Source organism: Lithobates pipiens, unplaced genomic scaffold (genome assembly GCF_037356315.1).
Source record: "Lithobates pipiens isolate NorthernLeopardFrog02 unplaced genomic scaffold, aLitPip1_a1.2 Scaffold_3, whole genome shotgun sequence".
NCBI classification, from domain to species: domain Eukaryota; kingdom Metazoa; phylum Chordata; class Amphibia; order Anura; family Ranidae; genus Lithobates; species Lithobates pipiens.
The window spans coordinates 13,349,589-13,370,465 of NW_027507790.1; the positions used below are offsets into that span (position 1 = coordinate 13,349,589).

A 20,877-nucleotide genomic window follows, 5' to 3' on the forward strand; every position below is an offset into this window, starting at 1 on the left:
GGGGTAAATCTTCTGGAGCTGAATTGGTTTTAACAATTAATGACACCTCAAGCGTGCCACAGGTTTGCAACGGGTTTCCAAAACGTGCAGCAAAACTGGCATTTTCTGAGTGTTTTGTCACGCATTCAGGAAAAGCGAAGTGTTTATGGAGCCTTAAAGCTGAACTTCAGGTATAGTTCAGGTATAGTTTGTATTGTATAGTTGCATTGGTACAGCTTAGATGTATGTATACATAGTCCATAACTGTGGGACCACTGTGGAGGTAGATAATTACTGTACTATTCACACCTACTACAGTGATCACCGCAGTCTTCTGGGTCCAACACAGAGCGTTCTTTGACTGGATGAGGTGGAGATAGTGATGTCAACACCTTTCCTCTCCATCTCAGCCAAAACCATGTAGTGCAAGGGCCTGCCTGTTTGCATACAAATTGAAACTGTTAAGGTTTGACCTCATATTATATGGTTTTGGTAAATCTGAAGACAAAAATCTGCAGAAAATTGAATAGTGTGTATGGGGTCTAAGAATGCTCTGCATTCATTGAGAAAAATGCAAGACATTCTCAGAACAGCAGTTGTGTCAAGAGAGCGACCGCCTGTGCTTACCATGCAGCAGGGCTACTGCTCAGTATGGGACCTGGATGACGTGGAGGTTGGTTTACTAAAGGCAAGTAGACTGTGAACTTTGCAAGTGCAGTTGCTCCAGAGCTTAGTAAATGAAGTACAGCTTCACTTCACAAAGAACACCCAATCACATGCAAAGAATGTAAAAAAAAAAAAAAAAAAAAACACAAAAAAAGCATTTTTGCTTGCAGATGATTGGATGATGGAAGCTTAAAATTTTACTGAACCCACAACAGTAAAATTAGTCTGTATATACAGTAAAGCATGCTTGTTATACTCATTATACTCACTAAGAGGTTAATTCTACACATTGTGTAAAAAGGCTGTTTGATCCTGTCTTCTCTGATCCTCTCATTCTTCCACTGTCCCTAATCCATCTCCTGACAAGACAGAGCCTTTGGAGTCACTCTGCACATGCTCAGTTTGGTGTGTATTGCTAGAACTTTTTTTTGTTTCTTGGGAAGGTGCATGTGATCAGCACAGGGCCAATCAGCACTGTCCAGACAGAGGGTCAGGGGTCCTGCAGCCTCATAGGACAATCAGGGAAGAATGAAAACTCCTCCTACAAGCATTAACCAGGCACTGATCTAAGTCACAAGACTGTTATATACTGCTGATGAGAAAAGGTATTTAGCGGTTTATATTTACTAAACGAATTGCAATTCCATGTTCTGTGTACTGTCAGAGACCAAATATAGTGAATGCAGGGTCCTGGGTTTAGTAACACTTTAACCTTGTTTACTGAACTCTGGAGCAGCTGCAGTTACAAAGTGCACTCTCTATTTGCCTTTAGTAAGTCAACCCCTGTGGCAATCACTATAGTAACAATGACTACTACAGTAACATACCTCCCAACTTTTTGAGATGGGAATGAGGGACACCTATTAGCAAAAATATGTAGGACTAGGTCACACACCTTGCCATACCCTCTTAAAGCGGGAGTCCGCCGTTTTTTTTTTTTTAAAGCCAGCAGCTACAAATACTGCAGCTGCTGACTTTTAAAATAATGACTCTTACCCACCCAGCGCGCCCGCAATGTCGGCACCCGAAGCCGATCTCTCGATTGTCTCTCGGGTGCTGCCGCCGCCATCTTGGGTATGGGAATCAGGAAGTGGAGCCTTGCGGCTTCATTTCCCGGTTCCCTACTGCGCATGAGCGAGTCGCGCTGCGCAATAAGGATGGTCCCCGCTGTCTCTGGGATCCGTGTGTTTCCCAGCAGACAGCGGGGGACCTTTGGAAAGGGGCGTAGATTCTGCGAGATATCTATGCCGGAAGTGGGTGCAGATACCTGTACTGTACAGGTACCTGCACCCCCCTCCCCCCTGAAAGGTGCCAATTGTGGCGCCGGAGGGGGGGAGGGTTCCAATGAGCGGAAGCTCCACTTTAGGGTGGAGCTCCGCTTTAAAGGAGAATTATACAAAAAAAAATATTAGTTTTTTTTTTACCACTACTATTCCTTTATGCTGGTTTTTAAAATATACAAATGCAGCAATTTAGAATTTGGATGAAAGGTTTAGCACTGGGAAAAACATTTCTGAAAAGTAAAAAGTGCATTTTATATGCAACTACATAGATCTAATCAAATGAGGGACAAATGAGGAGGAAAGAAGAGGGACAGAGGTTCCAAATCAGAGACAGTCCCTCGAAATCAGGAACAGTTGGGAGCTATGCGGTGATTATCCTCTTCCATAGCAGTCCAACAGGTATGGAATATGCATACTTACATGGTGGCAAGCTGGACCAATGTAACTATGAAGTACTAAGGCCAAGCGGTTGTTACATAAGAGGACCTGGTGGAACCTTGAGCAGCACCTGTAAATTTCATTTGGGTCACATATGCAGCATATGGAGTTCAGCTTTAAGGGACATAGAATTTAGCCCACTTAGATCACTGCACTGTGTACATTTTTACACTATATAAATACCTATAATAATAGTTAGGGGAGATAAGAGGCTTATCAAGGCATAACCAGGCAAAGCCTGCTTGCTTTTAGAAGAAAAAAACGATCGGGTGGGAAAACTTATTCCAAACGTACTGCTCCCCTCTAATTTAGGGGGCACCATTAGCAATGGTTCTACGCTTCTCCTGCTTCCCGATTCTTTTGACAGAAATAAATCTCAAATTTTTTATACTAATAGACAATGAGAAATAACAAAAGACTTAAGAACAGTAAAGAAAAACAAAACTGAAAATATACTCCAGCTGCAAGGGTCATTCACTGTCAGTCTTATCATATGTACAAAAGACACATTCATTAGCCATGATAAATTCAAACAAACCTCCCTGTGCAAACAGCAAAAGGGTACATAGGGGACAGGCAGAGAATATTACGCAGTTTTTCAGAGGGGTTACATTGCATACCTTCGTCTTGTTTTTCATAGGCAAAGGGTATAACGCAGCCAATTGTGAGCATGTGTGGGTGGAAGCGAGGTGTGGACTGGCTAGATTGTGTTCGTGTTATTCTGTCCGACTACTGACAGGCGAAAGTTTGGAGGTGGGTCTTTGGCCATAACATGTTTACATGCTTTTACAGCACAGCAAATACACACCAAAAAACACAGTTGACCATACCTTCCTATTATTTGCTAAAACATTGCATGCTACAAAATAATACATGGACAGATCATTTTAAATTAATGTTACAACTAAATAAAAAAATTAACAGACTAACCTAATGACTAACTAGTTCCTTCAAAAATGCCTGCTTCCAAGAAACAAATTTGCCTGAAGAACTAATTTCCCCGTTATAATTATTTAGCATTAGATTACTATTTTACTTAAAGCGCAAAACTTCACTCTTTCAATCAACATTATTTTTAATCCTTATGCTGCTAGCACTAGTACAAATATAGGAAAGTATACCATGTTTACTTATTTTAACCACTTCAGCCCCGGAAGGATTTGCCCCCTTCCTGACCAAGCCATTTTTTGCGATACAGCACTGCGTTGCTTTAACTGACAATTGCACGGTCGTGCGATGCTGTCCCCAAACACAATTGATGTCTTTTTTTTCCCCATAAATAAAGATTTATTTTGGTGGTATTTGATCACCCCTGCGTTTTTTATTTTTTGCACTATCAACAAAAAAGACCAATATTTTTAACTTTTTTGCTATAATAAATACCCCCAAATGTAAAAAACAACAACATTTCATCAGTTTAGGCCAGGGGTAGGCAACCTCAACCTTCCAGCTGTGGTGAAACTATAAATCCCATCACGCCTCTGGGAGTCATGCCTGTAAGTGTAATTCCGCGTACACATGATCAAACTATCCGGCCCGTGTGTGGGCTCCGGCTGACTTCTTTTCCTCAAAAGTCAGACGGACTTAAAAAGTAGTTTTGACTCAAAAATCCAGCCGCGGGTGTGCTAGTTCGCCGGACTTTTGAAATGAACAGACTTGCCCACACACGGAGGAAGGTCCATTCATTTTGAACGCGGCTCCAGGTAGACGGGACTAGCGAGGGGAGTCTTCTCGCCGGACTTCTCCGCTATCTTCTGCTAGCTCTTTTACTAGCGGAGGAGCCCGGCTTTCTTCTTCGTCGCCCGGGGGTTTCTTCCAACTTCGGGGGTCTTGTCCCCCTCTTTGGTTGTTCTTCCCTGTCAAGAAGAACCAAATAGGGGGACAAGACCCCCGAAGTTGGAAGAAGAGGCGGCGACCGAAGACCGGGCCACCGCTAGTAAAAGAGCTAAAGGAAGAAAGCGGAGGCCCGGCAAGAAGAACCGAAGAGGGGACAAGACCACCAAAGTCGGAAGAAGAAGACCCCTGGGCGGCGACGAAGAAGAAAGCCGGGCTCCTCTGCTGGTAAAAGAGCTAGCAGAAGATAGCGGAGGAGTCTGGTGAGAAGACCCCCCCAAGATGGAAGAAGACCCCCGGAGCTGTGCAATAAATTATTTTAAACCCTTGTGTTGTGTTTTTTTTTTTACATTTTTTTCACAGGTGAATGGGTAGGGGTACATTGTATCCCATACTCATTTACATAGTGTGGGGGGCCAGTATCTGGGGGCCCCTTATTAAAGGGGGCTCCCGGATTCTGATAAGCCCCCTGCCCGCAGACCCCAAGAACCAACGGCCAGGGTTGTCAGGAAGAGGCCCTTGTCCTCATCAACATGGGGACAAGGTGCTTTTGGGTGGGGGGCCACGCGGCCTCCCCTTCCCCAAAGCACCCCCCCCCCCATGTTGAGGGCACATGGCCTGGTACGGCTCTACATAAAGTTGTAGAGAAGTTAAAAGCAGGGTTAGGTTATAAAAAAAATATTCAAAAAATGGAAAGAGTATGACACAACTGCAAACCTATCAAGACATGGCCAACCACCTAAACTGGCAGGCCAGGCAAGAGAAGCATTAATCAGAGAAGCAGCCAAGAGGCCCATGGTAATTCTGGAGGAGCTGCAGAGATCCACAGCTCAGGTGGGAGAATCTGTCCACAGGACAACTATTGCACTCCACAAATCTGGCCTTTATGGTAGAGTGGCAAGAAGAAAGCCATTGTTGAAAGAAAGCCATAAAAAGTCCCGTTTGCAGTTTGTGAGAAGCAATGTGGGCCACGGCAAACATGTGGAAAAAAGTGCTCTGATCAGATGAGACCAAAGTTGAACTTTTTGGCCTAAAAGAAAAACGCTCTGTGTGGTGGAAAACTAACACTGCACATCACCCTGAACACACCATCCCCACCGTGAAACATGGTGGTGGCAGCATCATGTTATGGGGATGCTTTTCTTCAGCAGGGACAGGGAAGCTGGTCAAAGTTGATGGGAAGATGGATGGAGACAAATACAGGGCAATCTTAGAAGAAAACCTGTTATACTCTGCAAAGGGCTTAAGGTTTTCTCCTGGAAGGTGGGAGGTTCACCTTCCAGCAGGACAATGACCCTAAACATACAGCCAGAGCTCCAATGGAATGATTTACATCAAAGCATATTCATGTGTTAGAATGGCCCAGCCAAACTCCAGACCTGATTCCAATTGAGAATCTGTGGCAATACTTGAAAATTGCTGTTCACAGATGCTCTCCATTCAATCTGACAGAGCTTGAGCTATTTTGCAAAGTAGAATGGACAAATATGTCATTCTCTAGATGTGCAAAGCTGGTAGAGACATCCCCAAAAAGACTTGCAGCTGTAATTGCAGTGAAAGCTGGTTTTACAAAAGTATTGACTCAGGGGGGCTGAATACAAATGCACGCCACACTTTTCACATATTTATTTGTATAAAAGGTTGAAAACCATTTATCATTTTCCTTCCACTTCACAATTATGTGTCAATTTGTGATGGTCATCATACCTGGGATGTCTACTAGACTCGTGTTTAGACAGATTTACGGTAAGTGAGTTATTTCTAACAATTACAGGCCTACACTATAAAATGCCAAATTTCCATACAAAACAATGTACCGCTTTGACATTGAAAACTCAGACATAATCATACCACCAGGGAGGTTAAGGGTCAATTCACACTAGGTGCATTGGAACTGTATGCAATGGCTCTCCTATGTGCCCAGTTCACACCACCACATTACAGTGGGTGGGTGGTAAAAAAAATAAAAAATAAAACAGTGCCACCCTGTCTTAAACTACAACAAGTTTGCCTTTAGTTCTACTTCATTTCAATAGTTATTAAAATAGATAAACTGCTAACAAGCTACAGAATGAGATATTAGATTGAGAGACATGGGGTTATTTACAATGCCTACAATGCCCTTCTGAATACATGCATTTTATTGAGTTTATTATAATGGATGATTGTTACAAAGAGGTCATGTTAAAACCTCAGCACTGTATAGCTATGCTAATAGAACTATGTCATTCTGTTAAATCGTATCATTCACAAATATCTGGTGTAGTGTGCTTTCAAAATGTTAACTATACAGAAGTTTCTAAGCAATGGTTTGTTAAAGGTGGCAATTAACATACTAATAAATGTATAAGTACTAGTTCACACCAGACACAGTTCCGTGTGCTTTTTTTCTGCACTAAAAATGCATGCACAGTGTTTTCCATGTATTCCAATGGCTCTAGTTTACACCAGTTCTAGTGCAGAAACTGACCGGAAAATGACAGGAAACTGACTGCATGTGAACTAGAGCCATTGGAATACATGTAAAATACTGTGCATGCATTTATGCAGAAAAAAAAAAGCACACAAAACTGCACAGAACTGCATCTGGTATGAACTGGCACTAAATGTGTCTCTGTGATTACTTAATCCCTGCTCTGTTGTGTTTACATTAGTCATATAGAAATAAAAAAAAAAAAAAAATCAGGTAGTGTTTGCCAGGCTAATGTTGGCCATACACAAGTATATTTTAGCCATACACAAACGTCAAATATTGATATGAATGCCATAAAATATTGAGGTCATTTTTGTCTATATGAAACTAATTGCTGGTTATGTAAACTGTTACTGTTGTCAAGTCAAAAATTATATTGAAGACACTGAATACAATATTTATTTGGGATGTCAGCCAAAAGTTTACATCCCATTTCAGTTTATTTTAACACCAGGAAATTAACCAAAAGGGATCAGAATATTTCTGAAAACACAATCAGCACTTGCTAGTTTTTATGAATTGTCAAAACATTTGTTTTATCGTCCAGTTTCGGTTAATACATTTGCCTTTACCATTGTAAAAGTGTAGGCTATTGTTAGATGAGATATACTTTCTATAACCACTAGATGGCAGTGCCAGCTTTCAACCTTGTGTTGTGTGTTCCCAAAGGCCCTTACAGAATGTCATATGAGGAAATCATTCATGTGGAGTTTTCTTTGCACTGACAACATAAGTACATTTAAACACAGAGGTGATCTATGTCATTCTGAACGTATAAGGCCTACCATAGAAATTAGTTATGTGCAATCCATCAACCAAGAATATGTAGGCTGCCATTGAGTCCATCAGGAAAGGAAAATTACGGTATTTGATAGGAAATTTTCCATTTTAATGCAGCAGATGAAAGGTGCATCGGGGTTGATTTACTAAAACTGGAGAATGCAAAATCTGGTGCAGCTCTGCATTGAAACCAATCAGCTTCCATGTTTTGTTTTTTTTCCCTTCAAAGCCTAATTGAACAAGCTGAAGTTAGAAGCTGATTGGCTACCATGTACAGCTGCACCAGAATTTGCACTCTCCAGTTTTAGTAAATCAACCCCATAAAGCTTACTTTCCTTCTATATATTTCACCAGTTGCTGTTAGAGGTCACCATAAACGACTCAGCAATGTCCCCTCCCTGTTCATCTAATGGACGTAATATTGCAGCCTTTTCCACCACCGCTAAGAGCAGGTATAGTGCACACTGGCATACACAAGGGCTAGTGTAGTCTTGCATCTACCTTCCATTTATATGATTGATATGGAGGAATAAAGCAAAGCAGAGACCTATGACAGGCTGACCTCAAAGTATATCTAAAGCTCAAACTTTCTTTATTTGTTTCAGTGTAGAAGTGTTGAACCCCTAGTCAGGGGGTACTGTGTCCCACTGAGAAGTTTTCCCTTTACTTCCTGGCCTGTACACACAACAGGAAGTGAGTTCTTATCCTGTTCTGGTGACAACTCTTACATCCTGTCAAGCACCTTTCTAGCAGTCAGGGCTGTCTTTAAGGCAGGGCAAAAGGGGCAGCTGCCCTGGGCCCTGTTATTGTTGTGGGGCCCAAAGCAGCTGCCTCATACTTGCCAACTATCCCAGTTTACATTCCCTTGTCCCTTGAGGTTTTAGTCCTGTGTTGTGACCTGATATCTGAGTGTGAAGTGCTGCTACTAATGCTGCCCAGCTCTGACCTATTGTTGTGTACAGAGGACTCACCCGCAGACCCTGTGTTTACATGTAAATACTGGCATTCATATGTAAATAGCTGAGGCCAACTGCATTGATATGTAAATAAAGGCAGCATTCATAGGTATATCATGTCCCCCTACAGTGAGGAGAAGATGTGCTGTAACCTATAGCAACCAGTGAGCAGTATTACTGTACAGTAATCTCTAGCAGCCAATCAACAAGCAGAAATCATGTGCTGTAACCTCTAGCAACTAATCAGTGAGCCTCGAGGGGTGCTGTAACCTCTAGCAACCAGTCAGTAAGCAGTAATGATATGCTGTAACCTCTGGGAACCAATCGTAATCACTGCCTGATCTGATACAGTAAACTGATTTTAAGTCTAGCTGCTATTTATTGTATGTCTCAGAGAAGGTGGAGAGCGAAATTGCATCGAGGGAGGGGGGCCCTAAGAAAATTTTTGCCCAGGGCCCAATCAATATTAAAGACGGCCCTGCTAGCAGTGACAAAGACATCAATAAAAACCTAGCAGGGATTCTAAGCCACTTTTTTCTAAAAAAAAAAAAAAAAAAAAAAACTATGTACTGTGTTTTAGAGGCTTAATTACACTATGTGCAGTTACCTACGTTTTTCTGCACCTGATAAATTGCAGTGGTGCATTGTACTGTGTGATGCAGTGTAGAAAAATGCAGCACTTTTCCAAAGCATGCTGGATGTAACCACATGTGACCACACTGCAGCACAATGCATTGAGCTGCTGTGAAAAGACTTGAATCAAGCGACACATCAAATAAAGCTTTTTTAAAAAAGCTACTCTTTCAGTAAAATGCTGTATTGGGCCATGTGGGCTAGTGGTAATCGGGCCTAAATCATTACTTAAAAATGTGACTTATGCAGTGTTTCTTTTATAACTGTAGTTATATTGTTTGAATTTAAAAATAGAAACAATAAATAAGTAATAATAATTAAAATAATTACGTATTCACGCATTAGTAGGAGCCGATGAAGTAGCCCTATACAATAATATCCATCCAGCTTTTGTCTTGCACTGTTTATAAAAAATTAAAAAAAACATCTCCAAGTGTCATAAATCTGCTCACCAGATATCTCTGGCCACAAAGTGACCAACAGGCATATAATAGAGGGAAAAAAAACAACTTTCCTCCTCTAGCTGGGATCATCCAAGCCAGATATAGCTCCAATCGACCGTTTCCAATATCAATCAAAATTCATTCAATCGTGGATGGTGAATGGTAATTCCTCAAAAGGATAGTTCCTCAAAGTATTACACTCTGAAGTGTAAGGCCGCGTACACACGGGCGGACTGTTCGCCCAACTTTGTCCGCTGAACAGTGTTTGGGCGGACAGTCCGCTCGTGTGTGGGCTTTCAGCGGACAGTTTCAGCGGACAGTTTGACGAACAAGGTTTTTCGGAATTTCCGAAAAACTGTCCGCTGAAACCTTGTTTCAGCGAACAGTCCGCTCGTGTGTAGGCTTGTTCGTCAAACTAAGTTCCGCGCATGCTCAGAAAGGATTTACACGCCGAAAGTTATAATGCAGTGTATAGGACGTCGTATTTTTCGTCCCGTCGTACGTGCCGTTCACGTCATCGCGCACGGTTTCAGCAAACTGTTCGTTCGTCGTGTGTGGCCATGTCCGTCCATGCTAATTTTGAGCGGACTGTTTGCCGAAACTGTTTGACGGACAAAGTTGGGCGAACAGTCCCCGCGTGTGTACGCGGCCTAAATCCAAAGCTCCATATCTTTAGATCTGTGAAAATTGTCTCCCCCATAAATGAGCCACAGAGAGGCAATATAATGTAATACTGTCTTTACTAAAAAAAAAACACTTACATGCCAACGTAAAGTACAGCAGATAGCAACAAAGCTGGGGGATGAGGCAAAGGCCAGTCCGTCATTCGGTGTATAAAATACACGGCGTGCATCTCAGCTGAGAATGGAAGTGTAAACTCCAGTATCAATCGTCCCAAGCCTTGTTTTCGATGCATTTCGTGCTCTAGCGCATGTTTAACAAGAATTAAGCATACCGCACTTTAGCAAGGCACGGTGTTGGAGTCACTACATATACAGAAGAATTGAACTAATATATGTGTTTTTAGATATATGTTTTTAGATATAATTTCATCACTTATGTTGGACTGTTTTGGTGTAATATTTATGGTATATGTGCTGGTATATATGGTGCACTCATGCATGATTGGGTGATTTCATATTCAAATACAGATTTATATGGTTTTGCACCCAATTTTTCTATTATTTTATGTTTTATTCGTTTTCACAAATTTTTGGTGCGGCATTACAATATTGGTTGCTTTGTATTTTTTGGCGCCGTTGCTCATTTTATATAATTTTATATTTTTCACTATAAAAAAAAATCTGTCTGCCCTGGGATGAACATCATCATACAGGTGCCACAAACACATCAGCTGACTTAGAAGAATGTGCAAGGTCCTGGGACTCCTCTGACCAATTTTAGTTCCTTTTTAAAATACATTTAATGGTTTATTAAAGAGTACAACGTTGCATAAATTTGTGTCTTTTATATTTGCCTGGAGTTGAGCTTTAAGTTTTTAGTGATATTGTTCTCAATGTTCATATTTTGCACCAGCCTTCTTAGGGGAAGATTTACTAAAACTGGAGAGTGCAAAATCTGGTGCAGCTCTACATGGTAGCCAATCAGCTTCTAACTTCAGCTTGTTTAATTAAGGCATGACAAAACAAAAATACTGGAAGCTGATTGGTTTCTTTGCAGAGCTGCACCAATTTTGCACTCTCCAGTTTTAGTAAATCAACCCCAAAGTGTCTTTTAGCCAGCTGTGGACATTGGGCCTGCTACACATGCCAAAAAAGCAACAAAAAAAATGTAATCAATGTACACAGGGGGTATCCAATATGACTTGTCCCTCTGCCCTGCTGCTGCTCCCCTTGCTGGCATTTCCCAACCATCAAAACGAAAGCCAGAAGTTGTGGTTACATACAGAAGCTGCTGCTATCAAAAAACAAACCATTTGTCAGTGTTTATAATGAGAGGTAGAGACATACAAAGTAGCATTTACTTACTAATGACTGTTACTTTGTATCCACTCATTTCCTTCACCAGCAAAACAAAGGGATGAGTTTCAGTCTGCCTATGATGTCAGTAGTAAACTCTACTGACTTTTTTTCACCATTTTTGGTATGTTTCCCCATGTGGTCCCATTCAAGTTCACAAAATGGGATTCTTTAACCTCTTGCCATCCACACTATAGCCAAATGACGGCCACGGCGCCGACCTGAATTTCCGGGAGGCCATCATATGACGGCCTCCCCTTTGCACGCTCCCAGCCCCTTACCATGTGATCAGCTGTCAGCCAATGACAGCTGATCGCATGGTGTAAACAAAAGCTCGGTAATCTTTTTTTCTCCTCGCGCTGACAGCGTGAGGAGAAAAAAAAGCAAATCACCGACTTATCTGCAAGAGACATCGGTCCCGAAGAGGAAGAGGCAATTATTCCTCATCTGTGCCCACCAGTACCCTCTGTCAGTGCCGTCTGCCATTGCCACCTGCCAGTGCCCAGTGCCACCTATCAATGCCCCATAGCCAATTAGTGCAACAGATCAGTGCCCATTATTGCCACCCGTCAGTGCCCATCGCTGCCACCTATTGGTGCCCATCAGTGCTGCCTCATCAGCATACATCAATGAAGGAGAAAAAGTACCTGTTTTTAAAATGTTATAACAAAATATATTAAAAAAAAAAAAAAAAAGTGATCAAATACCACCAAAAGAAAGCTCTATTTGTGGGGGAAAATGATAAAAATTTAATTTTGATACAGTGTAGCATGACTGCGTAATTGTCATTCAAAGTGCATCAGTGCTGAAAGCTGAAAATTGGTCTGGACAGAAGGGGGTTTAAGTGCCCAGTAAGCAAGTGGTTAAAACCACAGCAGCATTTGTCAGCCAAGCATAACTGTTCATTATGCACACCTAGTTAGGTTAGACCCCTTTCACACCGAGGAAGTTTTCAGGCGCTTTGGCACTGGAAATAGCCTCTGCCTGAAAACCACCTTCCATTCATTCCAGTGTGGCTTTTCACACTGGGGTGGTGCTGTCGTGGGACGTTCTGAAAAATCCTGCAAGCAGCATCTTTGGGGCGGTTTGGGAGCGCTGTATTTAGCGCTCCCAAAATGTCCTGCCCATGGGAATGAATGGGCAGTGCCTCGGAAGTGCTGCATCACGGGAGTTTTTAATTCCTCCTTTGTTAAAAGCGCCCCGCTAGCGGACGAAAAGTGCAGCTTAAACATCGCTAAAGCGCCGCTAAAATCAGCACTAAGGAAACACAGCACCAGTGTGAAAGGGGTCTTAAAGAGCACTAAGTGGCACTAAGTTACTTACCAATTCAAATTTTATTTTAAGTTATTATAAGGTATTACACATACTTAAACAATTTCAAACATATACATTACTTACATACATAGTGATCACAAAGTTACTTAAAGCAGTAATAACCTGTACAAAAAAAAGAATGTAATGGCCCCCTGCAGCTTTATGCCATAATGTGCCTCCAGGGCTGAGCTGTCACCATTCCCGGCACTTCTATCTTTGCCCAGTAACATCACTCCCGCGCATACTTACAGGAGTCACTATCAAGGCACAGCACTCTCTGCATTCACAGCATGCTCAGTGTGTGACCTGCATCCAGACCAAACTGCACATGTACAGTGATATCATCACCAGCTGGAGTCAATGTGAATATTTCTTAGGAGATATCGACGGTACCTATGATTAAGACTTAAAGAGGAAGTAAACCCTGATGAGTTTACTTCCTCTTTCATTCCCTGCACAGGCAAAGCATAATGGACTACTATGCATCACATAGTAGTACATTATGTGTCACTTACCTGACACAGGAGCCAGCGAAGTCACCGCTGTCCCCTGTAGTTCCGAGCGTCCATCTTCTTGGTGGGTCTCCGTGGGTCTCGCTGCTCCGGCGCTGTGATTCGCCAGAGCAGCGATGATGTCCCTCCCGTGCATGCGCACGGGAGCCGAGACGTGCGGCATCTTCGTCATCGACGATGCCCCGTTCAGTGCACCTGCGCGCCACTGTCTCCGGAGCATGCACCGTAGATAGCGGTCCCTGTCTTCGGGCAAATATCTCCTAAACCGTATAGGTTTGGGAGATATTTCTTGGACCTACAGGTAAGCCTTTACAACCACTTTAAGCCCCATACACACTATCAGATTTTCTGCTGATTTTTGTCTTCAGATTTACCAAAACCATGTAGTACAAGGGCCTGCCTGATTGCATACAAATTGAAACTCCTAAGGATTGACCTCATATAATATGGTGTTGGTAAATCTGAAGGAAAAAATAAAGATAAACTGATAGTGTGTATGGGGCCTTATATACAAGTACATTTATTTTTTAAGCAATTTTGTTCTTGTTTAACCCCTTATTAGCAAATCAGCCCTAATTAACTTATTTTCCCCTTCTCCCTTTAATTTTATTCCCCTGCAGATTTTTTTAATTTTTTCGAACGATTACTTTTTCATTTGCTTTCATCTGTTTTATTCATTCTTTTTTTATTTTAATTTTTTGTATCACATTGAATTTAAATTAAAGAAGCCTTCATTTTATTTGTAAACAGTTTTGCAACGCTTTGTACCAAAATCATTATTTTCATGTCATTTAAAATTGGAACTGTTATAGACTAAAATGCAATTGTTTATTGGAGGTCTCCAAACTTTGTAAACAAAGGGCCAGTTTATTGTCCTTCAGACTTTAGGGAAGGGTGGTCTGTGTCTTTTTTTTAAACTAACACTGATTTTGGTAATTTTGGTACTAGAAAAAGTAAAAGTCTTGGGATATCATAAAAAGTTAAATAGTTTTTGCAAAACTATATGGCAGAAGGAAAGCCTGGCTCCCCTAAAAAAAAAAAAAAAAAAAAAATTATATATATAAAGCAGGCCTGTACCTACCTACACAGGGCGGCACAGCCATGTACGCAGGCCTATACTTACCTACACAGGCCTATACCTACCTACACATGGCTGTTCCCTTCTGTGTAGGTAGGTATAGGTAAAAGGCGTTAAGGGGAAAAACTTTCTGTAATGCAGCAGCCCCCCCTTTTACTTACCTGAACCCGATGGGAATGAGCACAGCCGCTGTATTGGGTCCTCACTGGATAGATTGATAGCAGCAGACATTGTCTCCTGCTGCTGTCAATCAAATCCAATGACACAGGAGTCGGGGGCAGGACCAAGTCCTGTTGTCTGTGTCAATGGATGCAGCAGCATGACTCGGGAGCGTGCCTGCACAAGTGCCCCCATAGAAAATGCTAGGGGGCACTCAAGAAGGGGAGGAGCCAGGAGCGCCACGGAAGGACCCCAGAAGACGAGGATCAGGGGCCACTCTGTGCAAAATCCTTGCACAGAGGAGGTAAGTATAGCATGTTCGTTCTTTTTTTTTTTTTTTTCCAAATAACATATTTATTTATATTCAAAGAGTGCATTACACGTCATGCATTACTACAACATAGTAAAACAGCTAGAACAGAAAAGAGAGGGCTGCAGGGACCACCCACCCAGTGGCCCGTCCCAGTAGGCCCCCCAGGGCCGGCAACTGCCAGCCCGGGGGGGGGCCCCCGCGAACAACCGGGCCGACCCTGTTAGTCAACAAGTGGCGTTACCCACCTTAGGGTCCAGTAGGGTAGCCCCGCACCCAATCATAAACAGCTACTAACAGTATCAACCTCTCATGAGAAGCAGCATCCACGAAGTAGTGTGCTAGAGGAGCAACAAGGCACGTAAGAGCACCAGCCATGAGGAAAAGGGAGAGGGAGGCTGGCAGAAAGAAACAGGAATACCAAGCAGTAGAGAGAGAAGAAAAATGAGAGCAGAGACGAGAAGGATAGGAGGTAAGAGGGGTAAGGAGAATGAGAGAGAGAATAGCAAAGGAGAAAAAGAGAAGAAAAAAGAAAAAGGAGGGAGAGGGGAATGTGGGGAAGGGGGGGTAAGGAAAGGCAGGGGGTATAGTCACCGTGTGTGGACCCTGCGGCATTTTCACATCTGGTGCTCCCGGGAGTTCCATGGGCTCCAGACCACATCATGGGCCTCAAGCCTGTCCCGTATCCTGGCGGTCATCCTCTCCATCAACTCCACGTCCTGAACTCTAGCATGGAGTGCTCCGAGAGCGGGGGGCAGCACCTTTTTCCAATGTAGGGCTATTAGGCATCTCGCCGCTGTCAGGATATGTCGGGACAATGTCTTGCGGGACTTCGTCAGTTTAGGGAAAGGGATGCCCAACAAGAAGGTCTTAGGATCCAGGACCACCCGCCGATCCAAGAGATCCGACAAGAGGCGCCGGACCCCCTCCCAGAAGGGAACCACCAGGGGACATTGCCAGAAAATGTGGAACAACGTGCCTTTGTGGGTCAAGCACCTCCAGCATCTGTCAGAGGTGGCAGGGTAAATGGCGTGAAGGACGTCTGGGGTCATGTACCAGAAAAACAAAATTTTGTACGCGTTCTCCCTGTAGAGCGTGCATAGAGAGCTTTTCGAGGCCTGGGACCATATCGTCTGCCATTGCTCATCCGTTAACTACTCCCCCAGCTGTTCCTCCCACTTGAGCATATAAGCATGTCTGCATACCGGAGCTAGCGGGGGTGCATTAAGGATTTTATATATAGCTGATATCAATCCCCTTTGGGCCATGCCCTCTAGGATTATGGTCCCAAAAGCGGAGGGAGGGGAGAATCGCAAGTCAGAGGATATGGTCTGGGCGAAGTGTCGTATCTGCAGATAGCTGTAGAAGCTCTGTCTCGGGAGGTCAAATTTGGACTGAAGATCAGCATAAGACAACAGTCTCCGCGATCTGGGGTCCACTAAGGTCCCCAGATGGAAGAGGTTCCGGGATGACCACGGGTGGGACATCGCATACGTCAGGCTATCTGGCATCTTAGGGTGGTACAGGAAGGACGTCAGGAACGATTTGTCCGAAGACAGGACATATATCTTAGTAAGCTTGCGCCATAGGCCCTGTAGATGGGACATAGATCCTAGCAGTTGGGTCCGGGGAGTCAATGCTGGGGCGCTCTATAGCATAGTATTAGGATGCACTGGAGCCATCCAGAGCTTCTCGACCTCCGTCCATCTGTTGTACGACCTCTGGGTGAACCAGGAGGTCACTGCCCGGAGCTGAGCCGCTTGGAAATACTTTACAAGATCCGGAAACGCCAGTCCCCCGGCTGAGCGAGAGGCTGTCATTACCGAGCGGGGGATTCTATGACGCTTGTAATTCCATGTAAAATCAAGCAGGTCCGCCTGTAATTTTCTCAGGTGGTGATATGGTACTGGGATAGGAAGGGTCTGAAAAAGGTAGAGGAGTTTCGGGAGAATCGTCATTTTCACCGAAGCTATCCTACCAAAGAGGGAGATCTGGTGCTTCCGCCATTGGGAAAGTAATTGCCTAATAACACCATACAGGGGCGGGAAGTTTGCCTGATACAGAGATTCAAAGGTCGGGGTGATATGAACCCCCAAGTATTTCAGGGAATCGGTTTTCCAGTGGTACGGAAAAGTGGCTCGGAGATGTTCAACCTCCAGGGACGGCATATTTACCGGGAGGGCTTCCAATTTGGATGCATTAATTTTATAGCCCGATAGGGCGCTGTAGCTGTCCAACTCCCTATGTAGGTTAGGCAGGGATATCCTGGGCTGGGTCAGGGTGAGAATGACATCGTCCGCGAACAACGACACCTAAAATTCCCTGCCCCGAACCGGGACGCCCCTGATATCCAGATTCTGCCGAATGGATGCCGCCAGGGGTTCCACACAGATAGCAAATAGTAAAGGCGATAGGGGACAGCCCTGGCGCGTGCCATTGGAGACCGAAAATGCCGAGGATGTAGCGAAGGGGGTTTTAACCTGGGAGGACGGGTTGGAATAAAGGTGGCGTATGGCCCGCAGAAACGGTCCCCTCATCCCCATGTGCTGCAACGTGGCGAACAGGAAGGGCCACCCCAGTCTATCAAATGCCTTTTCCGCATCTAAACTCAGAAGCAAAGACGGGGTGCCCCCCCTATTCGCCACGTCTACTAAATCTATGACCTTCCTAGTATTGTCGCCGGCTTGGCGAAGAGGGACAAATCCCACCTGATCTTTATGGATGAGGGAGGGGAGGACCCTATTGAGCTGGAGGGAGAGGAGTTTTGTAAAGATCTTTAGATCTGTATTCAGGAGTGCAATGGGCCTATAATTGGCACAGAGATCGGGGTCCTTATCGGGCTTGGGTATCAGGGTGATGAAGGAGCGTTGCATATCGGAAGGGACCGGGGTATTTAACAGAAACGCATTAAACAATCTGCCCAAGTAAGGGAGCAGAAGAGGCAGAAACGTTTTGTAGTATTCGTAGGGTAAACCGTCCGGACCCGGGGATTTATGAGCCGGTAGCGACTTGACGGTCAGTTCTATTTCCTCCTCCGTGACGGGCATATTCAGGGAGGCCAGATCCAGGTCTCGGATGCGGGGGATCCCACTGTCTGTCAAGTATTGGCGCATGCGCTGGGAGAGCTCCTCCGACAGGGGAGCACTGGGTATGTCGTCGCTGTTGTACAGCTCCGCATAAAATTTCGCAAATGTGTCTGCTATCTCCTTAGGGTGAGAAACTACGGTGTTCTTTTTAGTTTTAATCTGATGTGGGGTGGATAGGAGGGTTTTATCGTTAAGTTTCCTCGCCAAGAGAGAATGTGCCTTGTTGCCCCTGTCGTAATACATCTGCCTAACCCGCAGAATGGCCTTTTCTACCCGGCGAAGCGCCAGGTCCTTAAGCACCATGCGAAGCCTAGTGATCTTCCGGAGAAGTCGCAGTGACAGAGAGGCCTGCATATCTCTTTCTAACTGCCCCAGTTCCCTTTCCGTCCGCAATTTAGCGGCCTCTGCATCCTTCTTTAAAGCAGAAGAAAGAGCCATGCACTTTCCGCGGATGACCGCCTTATGGGCCTCCCACAAAGTGGGGAGAGTAACGTCCGGGGTCGCGTTCTCAGCGAAGTAGAGTTTCAGGGTGGAGGCCATTTCCGCCTGTGAGGGGGAATGTTGCAGGAGAAAGGTGTTGAGTTTCCAATTGTAGGGTCTAATTACAGGGGCCGCTAGATCCAGTGTTAATAGGATCGGCGCGTGGTCCGACCATGAAATCGGTAGGATATGGGCTCGGCGGGCCACTCTCAGCGTGGAATTGTTAGTAAAGAAATAGTCTATGCGGGAGTGCAGCTGGTGCGGGGCCGAGTAGAACGTGTACTGGCGGTCCACCGGATGTAGGGCCCGCCAGACGTCAAAAAGAGCGTGTCTGCGGGTCAACTGGCGGAATAGTTTCGAATCCCTAAGAGCTTTAGCGGAGGGAGGCCGGGTCGATGTCGCCAAGCGGTCCGCAATAGCGGAGTGAGCCAGGTTAAAATCACCCCCCACCACTAGGTAACCATGGTCCGACTTGAACAAGCGGGACAGAAGTTTGGAGAGAAAGCTATGTTGGCGGACGTTGGGGGCGTACAGGGTGCATAGAGTGATCAGCTGGGATCCCCATTTGCCCTTAAGAATCAAGAAGCCTCCCCCGGGATCACCATAGTGATCGAGGTAGGTAAAAGGGGCTCCGCGACGTATCAGGATGGCCACGCCGGCCTTCCTGTGAGGGCCCGAGGATAGGTAAGCTAAAGGAAAATATCTAGAGGCGAAAGCGAAGGACTCCCCCTTATCAAAGTGTGTCTCCTGGACAAAGACTATATCCGCTCCTGACTGCCTGAATTCCCTAAGTGCCAGATGCCGTTTCCCGTTAGAATTCAGTCCATGGACATTTAGGGATAAAATCTTAGCCGGGGGCGTGGCTTGAGGTCCGAGGAAGATGGTCGCTAGTTGCTGAGCTCTCACTCCCTGAGGTCCTGCTACTGTACAATCGGATACCCCTTATTCATCTAAAATGGGGAGCACACCGCAGAACCCTTCGGGGTTACCCTCCCGCTCTTCCAGGAGCCAGGATACCCTTAACATTCAGCAGATCCCGGAGATTTTCCGGGCGCGGCCTAGAGGACAGGCGGCAGACAACCAGGCCGCCCCGCACGAGGCATCCCCTCATGGCAGGGGATCTACCAGATCTAGAAGCAGAAGCCCGCAAGCTGCAGCGCCTGATCCAGCATCTACTCAAGCGCTTAGCCTGGCGGATTTAAAGGCAATGACAGCGGACATAAAAGGGGCACTTTCGGCGGCAGTATCAGAGCTAAGAGCAGATTTTCAATCCATGGCCCTGAGAGTAGAAGAAGTTGAGGAGACGCAAGCCCGCCATGATGTCACCCTTTGCAGAGTTCAACAAGTTTCTGAATCCCACGCGATCCACCTCCGCGATATGAATCGCCACTTAGAAGATCTTGACAACCGCGGACGGAGACATAACATTCGGGTGAGAGGCTTGCCCGAGTCTATCGAAGCTTCCCAACTATCCCGCTCTGTTACGGCCATATTCAATGGCCTCCTAGAAAGACCACCAGATACGCCCATCATTCTGGAGAGAATTCACAGGGCCCTGAGACCCAGAGGCAGAGAGGCTGATCCCCCCAGGGATGTCATCTGCTGTCTTGCTGACTTTCTTTTAAAAGAAGAGATCATGCGAAAGGCGAGGAACGGGGAAAGGATACACCACCAAGGCTCTGACATAAAACTTTTCCAGGACCTCTCAGCCATCACTTTACAAAGGAGAAGGGAGCTGAGACCTGTACTAGATGTGCTACGAGCTCGTGCCATCCCATACAGATGGAAATTTCCTCTATGTCTCTCCGTATCCTACAATGGTCACACCGTTAATCTTAGGGTACCAGAAGATTTGGATCACTTTTGTAGCTCGCTTAACTTACCTCCAATAGAAGTACCTGACTGGTATAGCGATTTCCGTTTACCTACCCTACAGAGAGCTGATTCCATGGATGGCATATCGGAGGCTGGGAACTACAGCATCAACAGACGCAGGAGAGCTCATCCCCCTCCATCCTCTCCAAACGCCCGAGGCAACTACAGGAATCACAGCCCCACTGCCTCGCCTGATCACAGGAAACCACGAAGATCTTAACTCTTTCCACCCTGGAGCGGTATGTTTACCTCTTCCCAGCTTACTGTCTACATATCCCTATCCTCTACCAATATACTGTTCTGGACTGCGGACAGTTCTGCTGTGCACTCCCTCTCCTCTTCGCCTTACACTCTGTGCTCTGCACTGCTTGTGGACCTTCTGTTTTTCCTTTTTTATTTCCCTTTCTCTATTTTCGGTTCGTTTTGTTTTGCTTATTCTCCTGTGATGCCATGTTGGATTAGCGCTGCCCTCTCCAGGGCTGCCTCCTCTCCCCCGGTAGCCGCATCTCTCCCTCTCCTGTTAACCCTTGAGGGGAAAGATTCGGTTAGATCTCCAACCGCTGATGCTGCGGCGCAATGATGTTATCCCAATTGCTCTTA

The 20,877-nt window shown here is 45.1% G+C and overlaps 1 protein-coding gene across 3 annotated transcripts in view; it reads right to left on the minus strand.

Annotated features, from left to right (window-relative positions):
* SDSL (serine dehydratase like) overlaps positions 1-20,447 on the minus strand; it is a 105,426-nt gene extending 84,979 nt beyond the window's left edge. Inside the window, exon 1 of one of the 3 annotated variants that reach the window (XM_077461279.1) lies at positions 20,332-20,447. Coding sequence is in view for 1 of the 3 variants with exons in the window: in XM_077461280.1 (XP_077317406.1) it covers positions 2,987-3,004 (18 nt within the window). In the remaining 2 variants the exon portion in view is untranslated. Of the gene's footprint in view, positions 1-2,986; positions 3,122-20,331 lie in introns of those variants that run through there. The other 2 variants (XM_077461278.1, XM_077461280.1) reach the window with 2 other exon arrangements.
* Between the last annotated feature and the right edge of the window lie 430 nt (positions 20,448-20,877).